Raw genomic sequence first — 25,343 nt, 5'->3', positions numbered from 1 at the left:
GTTTATCAGTTGCAATACGATGGAATTTATTAGTTGCAATACGACAGAGTTTATCAGTTGCAATACGATGGAGTTTATCAGTTGCAATACGATGGAGTTTATCAGTTGCAATACGATGGAGTTTATCAGTTGCAATACGATGGAATTTATTAGTTGCAATACGACAGAGTTTATCAGTTGCAATACGATGGAGTTTATCAGTTGCAATACGATGGAATTTATCAGTTGCAATACGATGGAGTTAATCAGTTGCAATACGATGGAGTTTATCAGTTGCAATACGATGGAGTTTATCAGTTGCAATACGATGAAGTTTATCAGTTGCAATACGATGGAGTTTATCAGTTGCAATACGATGGAGTTTATCAGTTCTGCCAACGGGTGCATGTGGAGCCAAAACTGCTTTCCAAAATCAAGAGCAAAAGAAACAGAAACACGAATAACCAAATGAATGGCAACTTGTCCACAGACCCGAGGCTCTCGTGGATATCACTTGGCGGTGAGTGATAAAGCAAGTGTGCAATGGGTGCATGGGTATTGCGAGTCTACAACAAGGGTAGCGTCTTCAAACTGGTGTCAGAAATATCACTTTCATCTTATTATTCTATGATATTTAAGGGACACAGTGATCGAGATTTGACACATAAATTCAAGTGACATTATCATTTGTATGGTTTCTTTCAAATTCTGCAAGGACGGATTTCATTATGCGACTAAAGAGTACATGGGGCTGTTAACGTCTCCATCCATGTTTCGCAGGAAATTTGTGACATTTTACACATTATTTATTCTCTCTGCCTCAAATCAAGTACGATTTAGCAATGCGTCTCAGCTTTTTGATAAATGTTGTATAGGATGTAAAGGGAAATAACTTCATTGAGACTAAACCCCGCGTCCTGTCAAATTTCTGCAGCTAAAAATAATCTGGATGTGTGAAAGGTAATTGATAATGTTTTTCATGCTGCATGTATCACTTCTGTACGCTCAAAAAACAAAACAAAAATAAACAAAAGCAAAGGCGTATGGCCTGATGGAAAATCTTGTATTTTCACGTGGGAAAAATGTAAGACGGTTCACATGTAAAAATTGTAAAAATATAGGAATGAAGAAAACAAACGCCGAAGTTTTTTTCAAGAATAATTTTCTATATTTTTTCACTTAAGTATTTAATAAAAGCCTCATTTATTCTATTTCTTTTAAAGTAATTGATGATTCTTGATTTTGTTAGTCATTTGTCAACTTAATTTTAGATAATTATTATTTTAATGTATCTCTTTTTGGTCAGCAAGCATTAAAAAGAAACAATAAAAAGAACAGCGCTTCATTATTATAACATTCCCACCCCCTATTCGTGTCTGTTTCAATTACTGAGAGTTAGTTGGTCTCGGTACGTCAGGTTATTTGTTCATAAAGATCTCTGTTTCAGTGTTTAATAGTTGGTCATGTCATGTCAGGTTATTTGTTCATAAAGATCTCTGTTTCAGTATTTAATAGTTGGTCATGTCATGTCAGGTTATTCGTTTACAAAGATCTCCAACTCATCCCAAATTTTATTCTTCAGCATCTTTTTCACTACAATAATGTGTGCTAAATATGACTTCTAGCAGAGCATGCCAATATGAAATTGAAAGCGGTCTTTCATTCTATTCAGTTTAATTAAATTAAATCTATTAATGTACGTTTATGTAGATCAAACTTGAATAGAATTTTTCTGCATCGACGCTTAAGGATTCTGACGAAATTCATTTTGTTTTGAATAAAAATGTTCAACTTGAACTCAGAATTCCAGCATAATGTTTATGGTACCATAATCCAATTAGTTAATGAATAGTTTGCAAACAATGTTCCGTCTGCGACAGTTCGCCACCCAGTCCACAAAAAAGATTCATCCCATGCCTTTTTTCGAGCTGAAATTGTAAAGCCAGCTTTAATCTCCTGCAAGGAAAATACGTCGTCAAAATATTAGGGTTAAGATTATAAGACTTGAATTGTTGAATTCAAGCCATTTTGACTAGGAAATCACACACACACGCGCGCGCGTATGACATGTAATACTTTTTGCGTGGGGCCTCGAGTGGCCGAGTGGTCTAAAGCGCTCACCGTTCCGGATCACTGCCATCTTACCTCTGTGTGCGTGGGTTCGAGTCCAAGGCTCGGCTAGCGTGGGTACGTGGGAAAGCCTGCCAGTAGCTTCTCGTGGGTCAGTGGTTCTTTCCTGGGTTTTCCAGGGTTCTTCCTCCACCAGTTATACTGGCCGCCATGTATAGCCTATATTGTGCTGAAAAATGGCGTTAAACCCTAGAACAACAACAACAACAACGTTTTGCGTTATTGGTGAATTTTATTTTGTTATCTTAGAAATCTCTCTCTGTCTCTCTCTCGCTCTCTCTCTCTCTCTCTCTCTCTCTCTCTCTCTCTGTGAAAACAGAAGCATACATACATCAACAAATATCGAAGACTCAGAACTCACATATTTTTAGCTAAAATAATCATGCAATGTGCGAATATTACGCAGACGGTTTGTATTATATACAGAAGAGTATTGTGCACCACCCTTCATTACTTCTATTTGGTACGCCCTTCAGTGATTTTTTTTTCTTCTCATTACGTCCATCAGGGAATATTCTGCTCATCCCCTAAAGGGATTTTTCTCATCACGCACTACTGTATAAAATCGGTAATTATAATCGACATTAAATATTAGTATTTAAATCACTCTTAACAAAATTAATAATTTAGTGGACAACAATTATATCAAGATAAAAAAAATATTAATTTCTACCATGTTTGAATGTTACATAATAAAGTGGCGGTGGCCGAACATGACCGAGTGCAGAGGACTACATGTACATTTAATGACACTGTTGACCATCGTTTTGATATTAGCATGGGATGCACATTTTCTATTGTTGTTTTAAAAAGAAATATTTGCACAATTTTCATCGAAAAGAAAAGTGAAAATTTAGGAATCACACATACATACATACATACATACATACATACATACATACATACATACATACATACATACATATATCATTCTTATTTACTTCTTTCGAAAAAATTGTCTGACGTATCTGCTAGTTCTTTGCAACCCAAAATGGCAACGAAGTTAAAATTTTAAAATAAATTCCTGTCTTTCTTCTGTCTTTGTTTTGGTTCCTTTAACTCTCTTGTTTTTCTGGCGTGCTTACTGCTAATTATCGCAGTTAATTTTCAGCTAATGTTGACTCTTGCTCGGACCTTGGATTCAACTATGTACCCCCTAATCCCTCCACAAAATAACAACACAACTTTCACAAACACATACAAACAAACAAGAAAATGTGGACTGTGTATCTTTAACGCAGCATCAACAAAACCTCTGTATGTATACATTATCCTGATCCATCCTAGTATTGCTTGATTGAAATTGGGAACTCGAACTAGTATTGCTTGGTTAATATTGGGAACTCGTCCTAGTATTGCTCGGTTAATATTGGGAACTCGTCCTAGTATTGCTTGGTTCATATTGGGGACTCGTCCTAGTATTACTTGGTTCATATTGGGAACTCGTCCTAGTATTGCTTGGTTCATATTGGGGACTCGTCCTAGTATTGCTTGGTTGATATTGGGAACTCGTCCTAGAATTGCTTGATTCATATTGAGAACTCGTCTTAGAATTGCTTGGTTGATATTGGGAACTCGTTCTAGTATTGCTTGGTTGATATTGTAAATGAAGCCTGCAATTGTTTGATTGATATTGAGAACTCGTCCTAGTATTGCTTGGATGATATTGGGAACTCGTCCTAGTATTGTTTGATTGAAATTGGGAAGTCGTCCTGGTATTGCTTGGTGGATATTGGGAACTCCTCCTAGTATTGCTTGGTTGATATTGTAAATGAAACTTGCTATTGTTTGATTTATATTTGGAACTCGTCTTAGTATTGCTTGGTTGATATTGGGTACTCGTCCTAGTATTGCTTGATTGATAATGTAAATGAAACCTGCTAATGTTTGATTGATATTATGAACTTCCTAGTATTGCTTGGTTGATATTTGAACTCGTCCTAGTATTGCTTGGTTGATATTTTAAATGAAACCCGCTAATGTTTGACCGAAATTGTTTGTTTCAGATCGTTAACTCGTCCCAGTCTTGTATGATTGATATTGGGAAATCATCCAAGTCTTGTTTGATTGATAATGAGAACTGGTCCTAGTCTTGTTTGATTGATAATGGGAACTCGTCCTAGTCTTGTTTGGTTAATAATTGTAACTCCTCCTCGTCTAGTTTGATTGATATTGGGGATTCATCCTAGTCTAGTTTGATTGATAATGGGAACTCATCCTAGTCTTTTTTGATTGATAATGGAAACTCATCCTAGTCTTGCTTGATTGATAATGGGAACTCGTACTAGTCTTGTTTGATTGATATTGGGGATTCATCGTAGTCTTGTTTGATTGATATTTTGAACTTATCCTGGTTTTGTCTGTTTAATAATGTGAACTCATCCTAGTCTTGCTTGATTGATATTGGGGACTCATCCTAGTTTTGCTTGATTAATATTTTGAACTTATCCTGGTTTTATCTGTTTAATAATGGGAACTCATCCTAGCCTTGTTTGATTGATATAGGAGACTCATCCAAGTCTTGTTTGATTGATAATGTGAACTCATCCTAGTTTTGTTTGATTGACATAGGGAACTCATCCTAGTCTTGTTTGATTGATATTGGGAACTCATCGTAGTCTTACTGTATTGATATTGGGGACTCATCCTAGTCTTGTTTGATTAAGATTGGAAATTGAACTGTCATATTCTCCATCCTCCTCTTCCGGTTATAATTCATCTGTCGTGGGGAATATTTTTCTTCTAAACTGAGTGACTCAACCAAGCAGAAGTGTAAAAATCCAGTTTCGCCTTTCTGACATTGTTGCTTGTCCAATAATCCTTAGAATTTGCTACCTGCTACCTAAGTAGGTCACGATAATATTTTTTCAAAATCCATATCTGACAACTGTGAAGCTTTAAAATTACGACAACGTTACCTCGTAAAACTGAATATACAAAATCCCTCTTCATGCTCTGCCAAGTATTTTTTAAAGTCTATTTAATATACACATCTCGATAGGATGCAGCTATTTGCTCTTTATCTGTCTATATGTTATGTACGCGCCTGATCTATTCAAAGTCTAAAGTTGTTTTCGAAAACCAAAGAGGAAAAATGTGTCAATGCGGTGAAACATTTTCTAAAGTTAAGCAAATTCTGTGCGAGTGTCTGCGGACACGAACGTTAGTTGATCTAGTCGATAGCGGATTCCGTATTTATAAATAATCGTAATATAATATCAGTTTCTCTAATCAATGAATAAGAAATGAGTGTTGAGTCTATCAGCTGATAAATATGAGTTAAGTGATTGGCACGGTCAGCGATGCAAGCAGATTTTAACTCTTACCAGTAAGATACTACCTTCTTCCTCCATCTCGAACCCGTGTTACCGGTACGTCCGTACCAACAATAAATTATTACTTAGGTCTCACTGGATAGTTTCGTATTTTGACACCCCCCTCCCTTCCTAATTTTAAGGCAGAAGGCATGAGCCTAATTATCACAATCCTAGCATTTATATATTCACAAATAAGCTAAATCTGTGATGTGTTTTACGTTTACTTTTAGTTAGGCTTGGAAATGGATTGGATTCTTGGTGATTGCCTGTAACAGTTAGACGAACATTGGAGATCAAATGCGTAATTATGGCTGCAAATGAGCAGCCGACTTGGCTTATGTATTTACATATGTCTGCTACAGACGTAAATGTCTGAAAATCAAGATGGTTGAGGGGTATACTAATTTTTTATAGTACTATTGAACTTTATTCATGCACAAGGTCCATGCTGATTCTTTCAGCTGCCTTGTCACAGGAAAATTTTCAAAATAGCTCCTTCCTGTCAAAATGAATGTAAAAATGAGGGGATGGTGGCAGTGTTGGCTGAATAGAAAAGCCACCACTTGCAAAAAGAATTAACCTGACTGCCGCAAACAAAATCTCACATGCACACTTTCTTAAAAAATCATTAGTTGGTTTTTATTTGCCTCTTCAGTGTAAAATTATTCTTATTTTTCTGCAACAGGTCATCGTCGGATGAAAATTCACAAGATAAACTGTCTAGTGAGACCTTATACAGGCGAACCTAATAATACCGGCTTACTTGTACACGGCCACCAGTGTTGAGCGGTTGTCTAACAAATCAACACTATATACAAGTAACCATGTATGCCATCTCGGTCAGTCGGTGCTATGACAATCAAGTAAAATATCTGTATTGTTTCATTTGTCTTTAGGTCATCTAGTTTTGTTTTTTTTAAATTGAGCCATATGAAGGAAAACATTAGTTTACTTATTAAAATTTGATGAAAATATTGCTTCCGGCATATTTAGGGCTGATGGTGGTAGTACTGTAGACTTATCCATGATAAAAAGGAATCGAATTAATTGCAAAGCTGTTTTCAGCTCTGACTTTCAATTATTATTATTATTATTATTATTACCTGCCATGTTCATCGTGTAAGAAGATCGTAGTATGGCAGCACACCTGATTGATACCTCTGCTGACCCTGACATGTGCTGACCCTGACATGTGCTGATAAATCCTGGCATTTAATCAACCTAGGTAAAGGTTCTTTCTCAACAGTTTCTAATGAAATTTAACAAAGTTATATCCCCTGTTTGACTCTTCACTCTCCCCTTCAATGTTGTTTCAGATGGAATCAGACCACAATTATTAGATTCGGTTCAGTACCCACGAATGTAGTCCAGTTGTAATGTTTGAGCATTTTTCATATCCCCTTTTGGTGGTGATACAGGAGTCAGATTTAGGCATTCTTGGTGTTGATCTGAAGGTAATTGTTTAGTGTTTATTCTTAAGAATGTGAGCATTATGGTGTAGTTGTCTGTGTGTATTATGGCGACAGAGCACAGTGAGTAAACAGGCACTGATGATGACCCGGTAGTGACAATCAGTGATCCAATATACTGTGCTTTTCTTATAGGCCAGCCTCTCAAAAAAGTGCCGGTTAACCTATGACAAGAAGTCTTCCAGGAGTCGAATGTATTTTAGAATAAGATATGATTTATTATCTCTTGGAAGCAATGGAAAGTTCAGTACTGAGAAACTAATGCAGATAATATGTAGAAAATTAAGTGTGATCTGATTCCATATTGGCCAAAGCATTCGCGTCGTATTGATACTTGTCTATTTCCAAGTTTAGATAATAATCATAATAATAATTGCTCATTGATGATCGATGCAAACTCCATGCAAACGGTGTTATCCATGCCTTTTTGAAATGGTATTATTAGACGTTGTCGAATTTTATGTCTAATAGAGTAAACTCTTTGCGAGTCAGGAATAATTACGTCCCGAATCCCGGCGAACGTAATTGGTCTACTGAGACTTGTTAATGACTGTAAATTTATGCTTTTTTTGGAAGTAGAAATACCCTGGAATATCCTTAATATCAAATGTACAACGGGCGTCATTTGCATGTTTCAACCATATCTGTATAGGAGAATATAGTGCTAATTGTGTCTGTTCCGTCACGACTGAAGCCATATTAGGAATAAAACTTGACATTTTAAAACCTAGGCAAAGTTTGTTTCTTAATTTGTTTAAAACGAACTTTAACTGGGTTATGTTCTATTCTTGACTGTGCGCTGTATACCTCCTCAACCTTGTATCATATTGGCCGAGGAAATTGTATCGTACTGATACTTGTTTATTTTTTATGTTTTGTATAAAAACAGTTAATGATCGTGGCAAAGTTATACATAATTAGAACCAGAACCAAAGTTAGTAGGTTTTAATTGTACCAGGTGTGAAAACTCTAATGAGTAATATATTTTTGTATCTATCATTAAGGCTTCCTAATACGTTGTAGTGCGCAATATATTTTTGTATCGTTTGTTAAGACTGGATCATATTTGGAACTTCTGAAGTATGTAAAATGTTGTTTTAATTATTTCATTTACCGGGCTCATAATTTAAGATCAATGCAATGGTAACACACCTGCTTGACACCTCTGCTGACACGGATTAGATCTCCCAGATTCGTTGCCTGGAAAAAGTATATAGTCGTCCGTCCAAGGTAGATGATGTTGAGGTCTTGTTGTTGATGATAATGATGATGATGACGACGACGGCGATGCTAATGCTGCTGCTGCTGCTGATTATTATTATTATTATTATTATTATTATTATTTCCCCTCAATTTTGCACCATGTTCTTACACATTTTACTAGGTAGGATTTACTCACAGCAGTGGAAAAGGTAGAGTATATTGGTCCTTTTGGTAGATAAAATAGGAGATCCTGAAAAAGAAACAACCTCTACCCACCCTCCCATCCCCCCCAAAAAAAACATCGACACTGGCAGAGACACCCTATGCTTATCTTACCACCAGTCGTGTTCAAAGCAGGTGAATTATTTCCGAATTCTTGCAAAGATCATACCAGTTTTATTTGGTTTGACACGTGTTTTATTATATCAGTGGAACTCAAAGACAGTTATTGCATGTGATGTTTAATTACATATTCTTCATTCTTTCTCTTTTTAAATTCTTCTTTTATCTCCAATATCGACAGAAAAAAGTCTTCGAAAGTGCATTACTAAATAGCAGCAGTTTTGAGAAATGCCCACTCCTGGACTTACTTTGTTCAAGCAACGATTCTTTGTCTCTGTCTGTCTTTCATTCTATCTATCTATCTATCCATCCCCTCTCTCTGTCTCTTTATATATATATATATATATATATATATATATATATATATATATATATATATATATATATATATATATATATATATATATATATATATATATATATATATATATATATATGTATGTATGTATGTATGTATGTATGTAAAGTATAAAAAGTGGGCAAATAGGTGCGTTTCTACCTGAGCGGAGTAATGACTAGTCTTCTCTTCTATTTTTATTCTAAGAAACTTCGTGTCAGCATGACGTGTCTGGCAAATTAACCCATTTTATGACAAATTATATGTGCTAATTAAAGTAAAGATTCTAGCTGTGCAGCATTTTGCCATCTTTTACTGCCCTCATTTGCGTACTAATTTTTAAAAAATGTTGTCCTCCTTGCGGGCTCTTTTTCATTTAATATACACCCCTCGCTAGAATACAACTATTTGCTCTTTGGTCTAAATTAAGATCTTAAATGAGATACTTTGTTGGTTGATTTGGAAGATATTGTTGGCTTATCTTAAATACGAGAGAGAGAGAGAGAGAGGCTTTCAATTAATTGCAGTTCGATGCCTTTCTCCGACATCACCTTGTTGAATTGGAGTTTGGGAAGTGTAACAAAGCCAACAAGGTCGAAACACGCAACATATCTTCGTATTCAAGAAGGAAGATGAACAGGACGCATTGTTGTATTGTTTACCACACAAGTATATTGGAATGTGGACTTTGGTTGTAGGACTGCTTCTCCTGACTCTGAATTCAGGGTCTGCAGAGGCTGAGCAAAGACTGAGCTATGGAGTTATCTTCCAGTTTCTCCCACCAGTATATTGTTCGGCCGATAGGTGGATCCACACTTTTCAAATATAGCTTCCAGAGAATATTTCACTTCAACCTATGTAGTGTTGTATTAAAGATGTAAAATGTAGTTGCAGTAATTCCCTTCTTCAGCAATTAAATGCCATGCGTCTTATAATGAAAAGTTTCTTTTAACACAATTTAAAGTCATTTTCAGTCTTTCACTTTTAATAATTATGTCCTTATATTTGCACACCTTTTCTGACCTAATTAAGCGTATGGGTTTCTTTGTTATTGTGTTTGCTCCCTTTTTTGCGTTTATTACGACCATTGTTTTCGTTATTGCTGTGATTGCTCCCATTTTTGAGTTTTTTACGTGCAGTTTTTCATTATCATATATCTTAAATTTTTTTCTCCTTTCGAAATATAATATCTTGTAAACGTAACCTGTCCAAGTCAAATGCAGGTTTCATTTACGTGCCTTGTATATATTTATCTCACAGATTTCTAAATGTGTCATTAATGTATTAAATGCCGTGTGCAGCTCTCCCTCGTTGTAAAGTTCTTCATTTCGAACATTGATCAGAGGCTTGTTAATTACTGGGATCATCCGATTCTAGAAAAGAATTCTTCTTTTATTGGAAAGATGATGTAAATTAAAACATAAACGTCATTTCAATAGGAATTTATTCTTTATTGAAAATAGTTACTACATAAACGGGTTTGTTTCCTAGGAACCGTGGTTAATGAACACAAACTTCGTTTCGTAGATTACTAAAGCAACGTGTTATAGGAGAAAAGGAACATATTAACAAAAATTGACATTGTATTAATATAATAAATAATTTGTGAAATAAACTATATGGAATCTAGGAAGCGAAGTATAAACGAGGGAGAGCCAGCAGGACTTATCATGGCCGGAATTTCTGATGTCTGTGTTGTTCAGCTTACACGACTTAGACTTGATAGGGACGTGGTCAGAATAAATTAGACCGGCGCCGAAGGGGCCTGACCTGCAGAAAGACGAGACATACAAATAAACATGTTACAGACTTCTATAAAGATTTTATCTACATAATTTTGTAATCATATTTCATGTGTAATTATAATTTTGTTTTATCTGAACAGTAACTATATCAGGTCATAAAAATCAGGACAGACCTTTTACGCCTTTAACTCTGAAGAGCTTAAGTTATATTTCCCAATGAAATCAAATCGTATTTTGGAGTCTTATTAGCGTCAAAATAGTACGTATTTTCCAATGAAATCAAAGTGTATTTTGAAGTCTTCTAAGGATCACAACAGCTCGAATACAATGCTGCAAGATATTCTATTAACACTCACCTAATTAACGTCTGATGATGACGACGAAAATAACGATGATGCAACTTGCGAATCAATAAATCTTTTACTTTTGAATAGAATATCTAACTACTAAAAATGCATTGACTGAAAATCCCATAAATATCCTGTAAATATCCAACATTATTAAACTGCAATTGAACAATAAATAATTCCGTCCACTGGACACGAGACGGTGTAAATCAAAATTATATCCAAATTGCTGATATGAGATATTTAAGATGATATCGATATCTTTTGTTAATTAAATGGAAAACACAAGAGGTACAATTAACAGGGTTTGTCACTGATACACCAAGTTAGACGCATGCTTAGTATGCAAAGATGATGTAAAATGTCAGACCCGTTTATCCAGTATTTTATTCTCATGTCTCAATATTTCCTGCATATTTTTATCCGTTTATCCGTTTATTCCCCCGAAAGATTACATTGCAAGCACATAAATTATCTTGTTTTTCGATTTTAAATCCTGCCTATAAAACACTTGGAGAAAAAAAAACTGAAGCAGTTTAATCAGCGTGAGTCGTTTTATTTAGATGTGAATAGCATAACACTGGTCAACAGTGAAATCATTACTGACTTGAAAAGGCCCTAATCTGTAGTATTTTGGTGTGCCGAACACGAATATAACCGTGAAAAATTTGTATTGGCTCTCGTTTTGAAGATATTCATATACCTCATTTTCTATGTTTCACTGTGTAAATTTCTCCAGTAGGACTGCAGCAACATCCGGAATAATGATGTAACATTGCATAATACCATCATGCTCACATCATCCACAGTTGATTGCATCATTTTCTGATGCAATGCAATACTAATGCCATGCGGCTGCTGAAGTAAGTTGACGTCAGCAGTGTACTATACATGTGTAGGCCTATTATACTAATGCCAGGCGGCTGCTGAAGCTGACGTAAGCAGTGTACTATATAAAGCCCAATCAGATAGGTTCAGCATTTAAAATATTTTAGACGTTGTGCGAGACAGTTCAAGCTACTGTTACATAAAACTTATTATTTTATCCATTTACGTACAATAAAGAACAGTAATGCCTCGAAAGTGTGTTAATACCGCGGACAATTTTTGCTATATTTGTGGGGAAGTGACATTTGCCAACCAGAAGAAAAGTATCAATTCTCAAGTGAAGAAGGCATATCATCTTTACTTCGGATGCAAGTTTGGTGACCAAGACAAGCCTTGGGCTCCGCATATATGCTGTGCTACATGTACAACACAGCTTTCACAGTGGTTGAATTGCAAAAGGTCATCAATGCCGTTTGCAGTCCCAATGGTGTGGAGAGAGCCAAGCAACCACCTAAATGACTGTTACTTCTGCTTGGTTCCTCCTCTTTCCGGCGGAATAACGAAGCGAAAGAAGTCGAGAATAGTCTACCCAAACATTCCGTCTGCATTGAGACCAGTTCCACATGGTGAGGGACTTCCTATTCCAGAACCTCCAGCAGAATATTCTCTTGATTCATCTGACGAAGACAAAGGTGAGTCGACCTGTTCTTCTCCTGGTCCATCAGCATGCAGTGATCCAGATTTTCACTGTGGTGCATCATCAACCCCACACAGAATAACACAGGAAGAACTAAATGACCTGATTCGTGATTTGGACTTATCAAAGAACAAGGCAGAATTGCTAGGATCAAGACTCCAACAATGGAATCTTCTAGAAGAAGATGTCACAATTACTGCATATCGAAAGCGCCACCAGCAATTGGAGCCTTTCTTCAGAAAGGAAAGTAATCTGATATTCTGTTCCGATATTGAGGGCCTCATGAATGCTTTAAAAATCACTCATGACCCACAAGAATGGAGACTATTTGTGGACTCTTCGAAACTGAGTCTCAAGGCTGTGCTTTTGCACAATGGAAACATTCTTCCATCTATTCCAGTAGCATATGCTGTCCACATGAAAGAGACATACGATAACTTAAGGCAGCTACTGAATTCCATTGAGTATAACAAGTACAGCTGGCACCTCTGTGGTGATTTGAAGGTAGTTGCCCTTTTAATGGGACTGCAGCAAGGATATACAAAATACATGTGTTTCTTATGCGAGTGGGATAGCCGAGCAAGGGAAATGCACTACATGAGGAAGGAATGGACTCACAGGCAGAATGTAGCCATTGGAGAGAAGAATATCCAACACCCAGCTCTGGTTGAGGCTCAGAAAATCTTGCTACCACCCCTTCACATCAAACTAGGTTTGATGAAGAACTTCGTGAAAGCCATTGACCGGACTTTGCCAGCATTCCGATACCTGCATGAAAAATTCCCTCGACTCAGCGAAGCAAAGATTAAAGAGGGAGTTTTTGTGGGTCCTCAGATTCGAGAGCTTTTCAAAGATGACCGGTTCAACAACTTGCTGGAAGGTGACGCGAAACAAGCATGGAATGCTTTTCGCCTAGTTTCTACAAACCTCCTCGGAAATGTTAGGGCAGAAAACTATAAGGAACTAGTAGAAGACATGTTGATGAAGTATAAGAAACTTGGCTGCAATATGTCTCTAAAGATTCACTTCCTTCATTCCCATTTGGATTTCTTTCCTAGCAACTGTGGTATTGTTAGTGATGAACACGGCGAACGTTTTCATCAAGATATCGCAACAATGGAACAAAGATACCAGGGAAAATGGTCCACTACAATGCTGGCTGACTACTGCTGGACACTCCTCAGAGATGCTCCCGAACAGCTGTACAAGAGACAGGCGAAGAAATCTAAGATGTAGTCAATGACTTGATTTTTTATAGGTAGGCTATTACAGTTGACCTTTTACTATTGGAATGCATTTCGTTATGTAAACATTAATTTCTTGCAGATTACAAAAAAACTAGAGCCAATTTTGCAATTTGACTGTCATATTCGTGTTCAGCACATAAAAATTGATAAGAATTGACTAATTTTATTTCAGTAACATGACTTTTGTAAAAATTTGTTGTCCAGTGTAATTAGACTGGTTTGCAGTCATCAGAAACACAAACAAAAGACTTACTGATGCTTTTCTGACCTGATTGCAAAAAGATATTTGAACATGCAGCATCAAGACAGGTTTCAATTACAGTGGAAATCACTTGTGCGAAAGGCCAAACTCAATATATTTTGAAGGTTTATTTCCTTCCTACAGAACTAATTAATAAAATCCGCACTGATCTTAAAATAAGCAATTACAAAATATCATGGTTAAGAGATTTGATTAAAAAGGCAATGGCGATTTCTTTGTCCTTGTCGCCTGTTTAGATGAATGACAGATAATAAATGACAAACGATACATATCTACTATTTGACTGATTGAAAATAACATTGACAGAACATGCATTTTTTCTTCATTTTCTGATTCCCATTATATATACCAATGTAAACCAAGATGAATATTAAGAAGGCATAACTGATATGATATGTTTTGTTAGTTAATGCCCTGAAAGTATCTACAGTCCTTGAGTATAGTGAAAACAACGTAGGTGCTGGAAGAGGAAGTAATCCCGGTTTTCGACAATTGGACGACATTAGAAGCAGATACATTGGAGATTGAATACATGATTGCGTGTATATAGCATAATGGTCATTGTTCGGAGGCCAATTATCCGGATTCCTGGATCGTATAGACTTACAGAACCTCTCCATAGTGCATACAATTGACAACCGTTGACTCGTGCTGGGTCCGGATAGTAGACGTTTTAAAGTAGGTATGTGGGTGATAGGATTATGATATCTCCAGTTACATTGCTTCAAGGAAAAAGGGCTGCTGTATGCCAGAATCAGATATACATGATGCATGTTTGATACGAAAAAAGGCTAAAGTCATGAAAGCTGTCAATTCAGAGTGAATACAGCTATTTAAGAACTCTTCTTTTATAACTCCTTTAATAAATATAAGACACAACTTTTGTAACTTGAGAAATTGTAATTTAACACTTAACTCTCTACTTCGTAATTTTAGTCTCATTGAATAATCTTGGGATATGTTCCTTTTCAAAAAGGTATCCCTTACTTGTGGCGTTATACTTTTGGGAAGTTAAGAACCAGAAAATGTCAACATTTTGTGATATCTTTTTTTATTAGATCTTATCTTTATTTATACATTGTCACGCCAGCATACACTTCTATAAGAATGTAATTATTTAAAAGACCGATTTTAAGTATATTAGCCGATACTCGCCAACTGTCCACAGGCGCGGGTTGGAATCTGAACCTTCGCTGATTCCGCGTACATTTTCATACACCGTCAGCGTTTTCAGTCACTCACAGCTCACACCACCGACAAGAAGACACCTAACACATTTCCCCCCTGTACGATTTAATGCTACATGTGATTATGGTTGGTAGCTATTGTTTACTTTGCACTGCAATAGGCAGTGGCAGATTAACTGTGGATTAGACCGGAAGTATGTAATTCCAACGTTGTTAGAATGGACAAGACGAGAAACATCGGAGAAATTTAGAGTAAAAGTCGCCAATAAAATGAATAGTAAGGTACTTAAATCGTACAGGAGGAAAGGGTTGGGGAGTCTTTTTTACGGTGGTGTAACCTATAAGTGGCTGGACACAACCGACGGTACAAGACATTTAGCATGGAGCAGCAGAGGGGGCGAATCGGACATTTTGTCCAATCGTTATTTTGCTTAATTATTACTTTCTGCACTCAACGATCTAGTGTCGTCAGCGCCTGGTAAAAAAAAAACGACGACGTCGTTGGGGGATCGGCGCGTCGTCATTTGGTTTAATTAACACCTTCTGCGCGCCGATCCCCAGCGTCGTCAGCGTCCGGTAAGCACATCGACGACCGCGTCGATGTCATCGCCCCCTCTGCTGCTAAGTGGTTATTTACAATGATCTTACAAACAGAGTGATCACTAACTCCTCCTCCTGTAGATCAATTAGGTTATTTGACTGATCGGTGAGTTTAAAATTAATTCTCGTTAAAAACCGATCATGGCATCGCATATAGACCGGATTAATCGGATTCTCAACGATTAAAAATCCCGGAGGGGCTGTTGGTGAAAATGAATAAAGGATATATCCCTGTTGAGCTTGATTTGATTGATTGGTATCTACCTGGTAACTCCCTTCGATAACATCACACACTAGATTGATTGCTATCACCGATGCGATATTTACGTTGTATGGAGCAATATGCCTACCATCATCCCCGTTATCGTGTCTGAGGATATAAGTTGATGGACTGATAATATCATTAAGAGACTTTCTTAGTTCTGGCGCGTTGTATCTTGGAAACTTAAAATCGGGTAAATCGGCTTCTGCGATATTATACTCGGTTAGGAATTTTTGTTTATTATCAGTTCTGCTAGCGGATATTACCCCGACGATTCGTTCATTGATATATTCCATGTCTGATATAAGTTGATTTAACACCTCAACGTGTTTTTGTGCTTTTGTTTCCCGTAGCTGTTCTAGTTGTGATTGGTAAATACGATTAATCTCGATAAAAAACCTATCGATATCATTTAAATTAAGTTCGGCATTGACGTGCGATTTAGGAGTTTTCTCGTACTGAAAATACCAATACATGGTATTTCTGTCTTGAAATGTAAACCAGTCGGGGGGTGACGCGTTTTTCATAATAAACAAAACATCTCGATAACTGGGATTAATCTCATGATACGATTGCTTGTCCGCGGGGTTTTCATGAGGTGGATTCTTAGGCCAACCTAGTATGGTTCTTATTGAACTGTTATAGATATCAACCATATACCCCGGTGTGCTTATTTCAATCGTCGACGATAACGTCGGTTCATGAACCGTAATAGCGATTTTTGATTCCTTTCCTGTGATCGATTTTATCCTGCGTTGAAATTCTTTATTGATTTGCTCTATTTGGTATGACCCAGTTGGTATTGTAACCTCCTCCCAGTTTGGGGTCCCATCGGGTTTATTTGTCCGTGCAAAAACCAGCGAGTTATTAGGTTGTTGTCCGTTAAATGCGTCCGCTCGGATATTAGGCCAACTGTGATATACTCGCAATTTTGCCAGCGCTATTTCCTTTACTGGAACCGGTGATGGAAAGTTTACACTGAATTCGGGTTTCGTTGATGTTATCGATATCATATTTGTTTGTACCGGAGTGGTATTCTCCGCGATCCGCTGAAGTAATTGAGACCCTTCGGGGTTCAGCGACATTATTATTATTCGTTGTCTTTAGTGTCTAATTTCAACAACCAGGTGGTTTCGGCTTCCAGTTGAAAATCCTCGATTTTTGACATCGCGGAGCTATACAACTGGACCATCGTGGAGAATTCAACATCGGATACGAACAAATTATCAATCGATAACGAGATCAACCCGGATAATTTCGAGTATGCGTCGGATACTATTTGATGTTTTACTGTATACTCGTTGAGTTTTTTCTGAAAACACGATGATATCTTCCTAGTGATTGCGTTGGCAACTCCAGCAACTGTTGTCATCGCGGAGATAGCGATTGGAACAGCGATCGGGGTTATCGTGGTCACCGTGGATAAAATAACACCGGCGCCAGCTACTATACCCGATACCGAGTACACGATCGCGTCGATGGCGGTTATTTTACGACGGTATTTTTTTATTTTTGCACGGTATTGTTCGGAAAGCGTTTTCAAGTTCGCGGAAAATTCTTTTGCGGTATCGAATCGATATTGATGTGACGTAGGTGATACCTCTGATTCAATTTCCTTGGTGGTCATTTTTATTTTAAAAGAGCTAGTGTTTTTAATTACTTAGATTCGCTACAAATTCCACATACCATGTAATATTTGCCCCGGCTAGATTTCTATCAACGGCATAAATTGTAAACAGTTCAGTTGCGTTCTTGTCTATAATTGTTGATATTGTATTGTTAAACCCGGATGAACTCGACGATAATATATTAAACTGCATCATTGAAACCAGTGTCAGTCGATAAATGCCCTTAACAGTTGCGGTGATATTTACTGTATTCTGTGTAGGAGTCCAATCGAATGATCCATGCCGAATTGTGTATACTGTGTTGATGATGTTCTCATGAGGGTTTTTTATTTTTTCGAGTTGCTCTGTTATTCTCGGTAGTTTTTCTTTAATCGCTTCAACATCAGTTATAACTATTCCTACTCCCCGCCAACTCGCGTCTATATTATTCTTGTTCGCTGCAACATTAGTTTTGATTGTTTCTATTTCCCGTGTATTCTCGGTCATACTTTTTTTGTTTGCTGCAACATCAAGTTTGATTGTTCCTATTTCATATGTATGCACGTCTATACCCTTTTTGTTCGCTGCAACATCAGTTTTGATTAATCCTATTCCCCGCCAATACGCGTCTATATTTTTTTTGTTCGCTTCAATATCAGTTTTGATTGTTCCTATTTCCTGTGTATGCGCGTCCACACCCTTTTTGTTCGCTTCAATATCAGTTTTGATTGTTCCTATTTCCTGTGTATGCGCGTCCATGTTATTTATGATCGTTGTAACATCAGTTCTGATTATTTCTATTTTCCGTCCATGCGAGTCTACATTATTTATGATCGTTGCAACATTAGCGCCGATTATTTCTATTTCCCGTTCATGCGCGTCTACACTCCTTTTGTTCGTTGCAACATCAGTTTTGATTGTTTCTATTTCCTGTCCATACGCAGTGATATCATTTATAGTTATTGTGATTTCATCCGGTTTGGTATTTTTTTTACCAAGGAATTTATCAAAGTTGTCATCGATCCTGTTAACATTTTTTCGTAACGAGGTAAATTGGCCCGACAGCGTCGTAAACTCCAAAATAGTATTTTTTATTGTTGCAAGATTCGGTTCGGTTACCGTCGGGGTTCCAAAAAAACTAGCGGTAGTGAGTTGTATATCGGTGACAGATTTTTTCACCTCGGCGACAGATTTTTTCACCTCGGTGGCAGATTTTTTCACCTGCGCGTCAAGTTCGGTCACCGATCTATCTAACCTTGTAAAACCGTCCTGGACTAATGTCACCGCTGATATATGCCCACCCGGTCTGATTCGTCCGTCGGCGGTATACAACGCGATAGAGCCCTCGTCGGCATCACGCTGTCGTATTAAAACGTCATTCAGTGACACATTACCGGATTTCAATTTACCCTGGCGGTCTTGAAATACAACTATTTCGCCCGGGTCAACACTTGTTAGATTCAACGTATCAGCGATTTCATCCTCAATTAGTTTTTTTATGTCGGCGGCGGTCGTTTCCGTGGATTCTTTCAGCGCCGAAACCGGTCGCCCCCAGATATCAATCATTATTATTGTAAATGTTATTCTCTAAAATCCGTTGAGCTTCTACGACCCCACTAGTGTATTCGTTTACAACCACATGAGGTGGTTTTCGCGATGATGAAATCGCCGCGAGTACATTCAATACCTCGCGGCCACATATCGGTGGGTCACTTAACTGCTGTGTTGGCAGCGTGGAATAAAAAACCCGGGCTGAACACGCCCGGGCTGAACACGCCCGGACATACCGCATGAACTCTTTCGGCGGAGCTAACCCGTATGAATCAAAATAGACGATCGCACGCGGATCAATCGCGTACGCAACCCAATGAGTTCCCGCTCCGGAGGACCCATCGAGGTTAATTATGCCGGTTTCAATATTTCCTGGTGCCGCCGGTAATTGATCTCTCATAAAAACACCTCTGAAGTTTTTTATCGCTAGCGCGTTTGCGGCGTCTATTAAATCAAAATTAGACATTGGAGTCATAGACTCAGGAGTCATTGACTCCCGAGTCAATAAACGGTTCCCGGTAGTCTTAGACCCTTTCCCGAGTACCATGAATACGGGGTTCCCGGTAGTCTTAGACCCTTTCCGGCCACGGGTCGTTTTTTTTTGTAGCCTTTCCCGGTTGCCTTCTTCAATGCCATCCCCGCCGCGGTACCAACGGCTCCTAACGCCGCCGCCTTAGCCACTGCTGGTGCGGCCGCGGCAATCAATGCCGGAATCGCAGCTAACAGCGGAAATATTCCACCGGTCTTTTCCATGTTTTTAATTGCTGCGGCTGAAAAATCTATTTGAACACCCTTTTTATTCTTCATCGCATCATTGAAATGTTTTATTTGACGCGCCGTCAACGATATCTTATGATTACCACCTGCCATCTGTGACGGCTTCAGCGTTATTGTGGTTCCACATTGTTTAGCCGACTTTGATCGTAATTTCTTGACTTGACCATCAGTCAACTCTACACTGACGACACTATACGACATTTTATTGTAAACGCGTTTTGTGCTTTCAATTACATGTTTTCCACTGGCGCATCAACGATTCTCATTCGTCCACCAACACCTTCTAGCAGCATTGATTTATCGCTGAGAATGACAGCAACCGCTCTATAATCAGCACCACCCGGGGGGATTATACGAGCTCGGAAGTGTATATCAACGACGGATTGTCTCGTTAAATCAAGATGTTCCAGCGAAAAATAATAAATCGGATACAGGTTTTTAAAATCAAGTTGTGATATTTGCAAACCGGTGTCGACGTTTTGATCACGACCCATATATGACAGCAATCGATGATACACACGTGCGATATGGTTTTGACCGTAATTAAGTTGTATATCCTCAGATGGTTCCTGCTGGCCGTTTATTCTCAGCGAGACGTCAGTAACGCCTAATTGATCAAATATCATATGGCTGGATAATTGATTATCAACTCTCGTCATATCCTGCAACGCAACAAATATATGACGCGGAGCCGAAATACCTTGTTGTGATGCCAGGTTCCATGTGAATATACCATTGATATTTGATTGCTTAGTATCTGTTGTTGTTGTTAGCCAACTTAGTAATGATTTTCCTCCCTGCTCCATGAAGGATAGCAATCGTGCCTCTGTGGTAATGGATGGAGTCAACACCGGCATCCACAATGACATTTTAGTTAAAACGACTTTACCAGGGTCATTATTTGGATTTGCAGTATCCGCTGGAATTCTCCAAATTGCATTTCTATCATCACCTTTTCGCACAAGTAGCACGGTATGCTTTGCTCCGTAGATAACTTTTCGCACGTTCCTACAAAATCCAAATATATGATGCAGTGGAATCGCGCATGAGAAAGATCTACGCGGTCCTGTTAACATTGATATGCGTGTTACGGCTCCGATGTTGAAATTAGGATCGCTGTTTATAATCATATTCTCAATATCAGCATCAGCGTCACCAGCATTTTTTTTTGGTCGTCTTACCACAAATTGCGAGTTTCCGGCAGTGTTTCTAGTATCCTTTGCAAACATCATAGATGGACCCGCTGATCTTGTGTAATCGTCGGAATATCTTGCTAGCCCGATTATTGTTGTAGCAACATCAACATCGCGTTCTATAGACTCGATCTCTCGCCCGTCAATGAGATATTTTGCGCTCTCAAACAGCGCCATTACGCCGTTATTGACTAAGCCAACTTTGGTACCATCTGGATACGGTGCTGGTACAGCAGGAGTATCGGCCTCTGTTACAAGTTCTCCTTCGATTTCAATAAACGCTTCACACGGTAAAAAGTATTTACTGGTATCATGGACTTGAAGTTCAATTCGCGATCGTATGTCGGGTTGTACTGCATAATAGGAATAAAATTGATAATTACGGACGGAATCATCCTTGTGCACTGGTGCGTCCATATCAAACGCCGGGTCAGCTGTTCGTTTAAACATTTTATTTAATAATACGCTGATGCATCTAAATCATCGTCGTCGTTTTAAACCACTCCCCGCTATTATGTTTGCGGTGTCATCTTGATTACTGTTTACCAACGACTCTAGTTTTTCTTCCACGGCGTTATTTATTACTTTACTGACATTCGCAGGCATCACTGTCGTTGATGGCATCTGTTTTTTTCTTGAAAATCTCTTGGATTTCACCAACGACATTAGTTTGTCCCGCGCGGCTGAAAGCGCCTTTCCGGCAACATCTCCAATAGCACTAATTCCCTTATCACGAATAACATCAATAGCCTTCATTCCTAATTGTTTGGCTAACGGCGCTACTTTTGGAGCCATTCTTGTAAATAACCCCGCAATGGTGCTACCGAGACCATCTCCATAGTACGCACGGTAAACAGGCAATCGCGAGTTTACCACGTAGACGAGTACTGGTTTATCGTGATTGTAGTGTATGATCATCCTTATTAAAAACACCAGTTTTCCAATTAATCATCCACGAGTTCGTCTATGAGCGTTCGATATGTATTAATGTCTATGATACCGCCTGCAAATAACCGCTTGCAAATATCAGCAGCCTCATTGATTATTTCCGTAGAGTTATTTCCGGCTCGTTTTCCTCCAATTAATACCTCTAGCCGTGATATATCACTGAGAACACTATTAGGGCAGGTAACACTAGCGTTTTCAACTAGACCACTACCACTTGGATACCCCTCTCCGCTTGTTTTTTTAGAACCAGCTTTTTTTTGACGTTTTTTTCGGACTTCTTCTTTTTGCTGTTGTAGTATTTCTTGTTGTTGTCGTATATCATAATCATCAATTCCTTTTTTAAATTCTTTATATCCCAATTCTTTTGTATCCAAGCGATCAATCTCTTTATTCGTTTTATACAACCAATTAACCCAGTCATCTCGTTTTATATTACTGTTTTTATACTCGTCTTTTAAAAAGTTTTTTCTTGAATGATAGCTTTGAGCGGCAAAATTACCAAAAACCCTATACTCGTCGGATTTCAGTAATTGAGGTCGTTTTATTTGTGCTATAGCCTCTTCAGTGAGTTTATCTATAAAGGGGACTCCTTTTTGAGTGGAAATTTTTTGAAGTTCACCAACATCACCCTGTTCAGAATCATCAATATCAGCTAATCGTTCATACTCTCGTTGGGTTTTTATATCACTGGAAAGTTGTTTTATCCGTTGCTGTGTTTGTTCTGTCTCTGCTGCTATCTTTTCAAGTACAGGAAGAAGAGGCGCCTCTTTCCGTTCGCCCTCCTTAGGAATATCCCCGTATATTGCTCGTTCTGTTGCAGCTGTAACATCCTTAGTCGCTTTAGTTACCGGGGCAAATAACTGTTCGCTTCCAACAGTAAAATCGGTTTGCATTTGTTGTCGCGTTTGAAGTTTCTCTCTCACTCTGTCTCGTAACGGTATGAACTTTTTAAGCGCTGCTAGCCGCTCTCTGGCTAGCCGAGTAGTAAGTGATTCACCTACCATTATTGTAAATTGATCCGCAATTTTCTAATTTTCCGCCGAGTGTACCATCGGGGGCTCCACGGAGTTTTCGTCTATAATCCTTCTAATGTTTTTGATCTTACTAGAAATCTCCCGGCGTCGTTCATAAACACGTCCGAGTTTTTTTCGTATTATTTCAACGGCAGTAAATAGTCCAATGAATGCATTTGCGTCATTGTGGTACAGGTTCTCATTAATCGTATGTTGTAATCGTTTTATAAAAAAATACTCGCGGGCCAGGGTAAAACGCCCCCGTTTCGACTGTTCGTTAATAATCTCATAATCGGATAATATTTTTTCACTGTCGAGACCATCAGATAATTCAATTCCTTGATTTTTTAATTTTGAAATCTCAGTTAATATATTATTGATGTCTTCGATATTCATTATTCTTATAAAACATCTTATTTCTAATATCAAAAATTTTAATAAAATTATTGGGGCCATTTTTGACCCCGTTTTTTGTATGGACAGTACAATGCCGTAGATCTCCACTCGAGTGTTGTGGCAGATTGCAGGCATACATGGACAGTACAATGCCGTAGATCTCCACTCGAGTGTTGTGGCAGATTACAGGCATATACATATACTTAATTAAGGACATTCACATCTTGGAACCCCAAAGCATACATCTCCGGGAGGGAGGCCTAGGGTGACAAACGTCATCGTAGACCGCCCAGAAGATATGCTTGGGGGACATCACTACATGTACTTAATTAAGGATGAATATATTTACAATGAAATGATTGATGGATGATGGGACGGCACAAGACAGCACAAACATAAAACGGCGGGGCGGAACTCTACGGCCAATTCAACCAATCAAAAGCAACCCAATTAAATTAACCCGGTTGCATGATTGTGAACAAAAGACAACCACACGCCCGGGTCAAGAGCGTGGGTTAGTTTTGATTAGTTGAATTGGCTTTCGAAAGCCCCAGGCTTATAACGAGTCATCTTATATATAAAGTGACTAATACAGCGGCGTCAGTCACAAGGTGTGTGTTAATTTGAATTCCCTTGAATCGTTTGAATCCTTAAATACTTATTAATGGTGTTTCACGGCATTTAAATGAAACCAAATACTCAAATAAAACATTAAAAAAAAGAATACAGCTGTTAGATAATAGCGTGTATTTCATTAGTTTTCATCGTAAAATGATTAATTAATCGCAACATTAATTAGACTTCAAGGGACGCAACATTAATTAGACTTCAAGGGACGTAACTCTTGTCATGCGACGCTATCACAAAACGAGTTATCTCCCTTTGATGTTATATATGAAAATCGAATTCTATGACCCGTCTTTTTTGAGATCGCTGTTTTAGTTATATTCTCCGCAACATCTAGAACTGATTTACTACAAATATCGAAGTATTTACCAGCCGCATTCATAGAGCGAAATATTTTTTCCTCGTGCGTTATTGTATCAAATGACTTTACGGGTTTTGCCTTTCTCATCCCTCCTGTTTTTCCAAATTTGGAATTTTGACTCGGTGTAACAGCTCTTAGATTACACAGTCTGTTATTTTGAGGACATCCATCAATGTGATCAATAACGAGACCGTCGTTGATCAGTCCGTTAAACGCTTCATACACCATCCTGTGAATAAGACAGATTTTTTTCCCAGCATTAAATCGCAAGTATCCGTGATTATTTACGGTACCAACCGGCTTCTTCAGTCTGCGGTTTCTAACAATACCGTCGCGAGATGCCTCGTAATTAACAAACACAGGGTGAGGTCTGAACTCTTGGTCCATTTGTATAATAATACTACTTGTCTAATTTATTATTTGGTTTAATTATAAACCTTGCAATGTAGTCCTGAGGAGTTTTGATGACGAAGTCTGCGGTGGGGTCAATGACGGCGTTTTTAATTCGCTTGTCATAATAGCGTTTTAGTTCCCTGTATCGCTTTCCGCCACAATTGATACACAACTGCGATTTTCCTCTTACACCGACGTGGCAAACCAAGCACGGTAGGGGGCCAAGAGAGCCATTACGAACGCTTTGTAAATGATATCCGCAGAATTCACCTCTACATGATTTATTGCACGGGGTTGTCGACCCAATCATCAACCATTTGCAGTGATTCATTATACTATATTCTTTCATTTAAATACTTGTTTTAATTATATGGATGAGTTCGAGAGATTAGCAGTAATTAAACCCCGGAAAAATATTAAGTTCAATCTCGATAGAGTCCTCAAGGACACACCAAAAGCGTTAATAAACGATAAAACCCTGTTGAGTAAAATACGCGATTGTATCAATGAATTCAAGCGTGATGG

At 38.1% G+C, this 25,343-nt stretch overlaps 1 protein-coding gene across 2 annotated transcripts in view; it reads right to left on the bottom strand.

Annotated features, from left to right (window-relative positions):
* Positions 1-10,207: 10,207 nt before the first annotated feature.
* LOC149784516 (uncharacterized) overlaps positions 10,208-25,343 on the bottom strand; it is a 51,916-nt gene continuing 36,780 nt past the window's right edge. For both annotated transcript variants that reach the window (XM_089932608.1, XM_089932609.1), the window contains one exon: positions 10,208-10,547. Coding sequence is in view for 1 of the 2 variants with exons in the window: in XM_089932609.1 (XP_089788735.1) it covers positions 10,522-10,547 (26 nt within the window). In the remaining variant the exon portion in view is untranslated. The remainder of the gene's footprint in view (positions 10,548-25,343) is intronic.

The sequence above is a fragment of the Sinohyriopsis cumingii genome, chromosome 14 (assembly GCF_028554795.1).
Source record: "Sinohyriopsis cumingii isolate HCF-2022 chromosome 14, ASM2855479v2, whole genome shotgun sequence".
Lineage (NCBI taxonomy): Eukaryota > Metazoa > Mollusca > Bivalvia > Unionida > Unionidae > Sinohyriopsis > Sinohyriopsis cumingii.
Note: the sequence above shows the minus strand (reverse complement) of the source record. Positions and strands in the feature narration are given on the sequence as shown.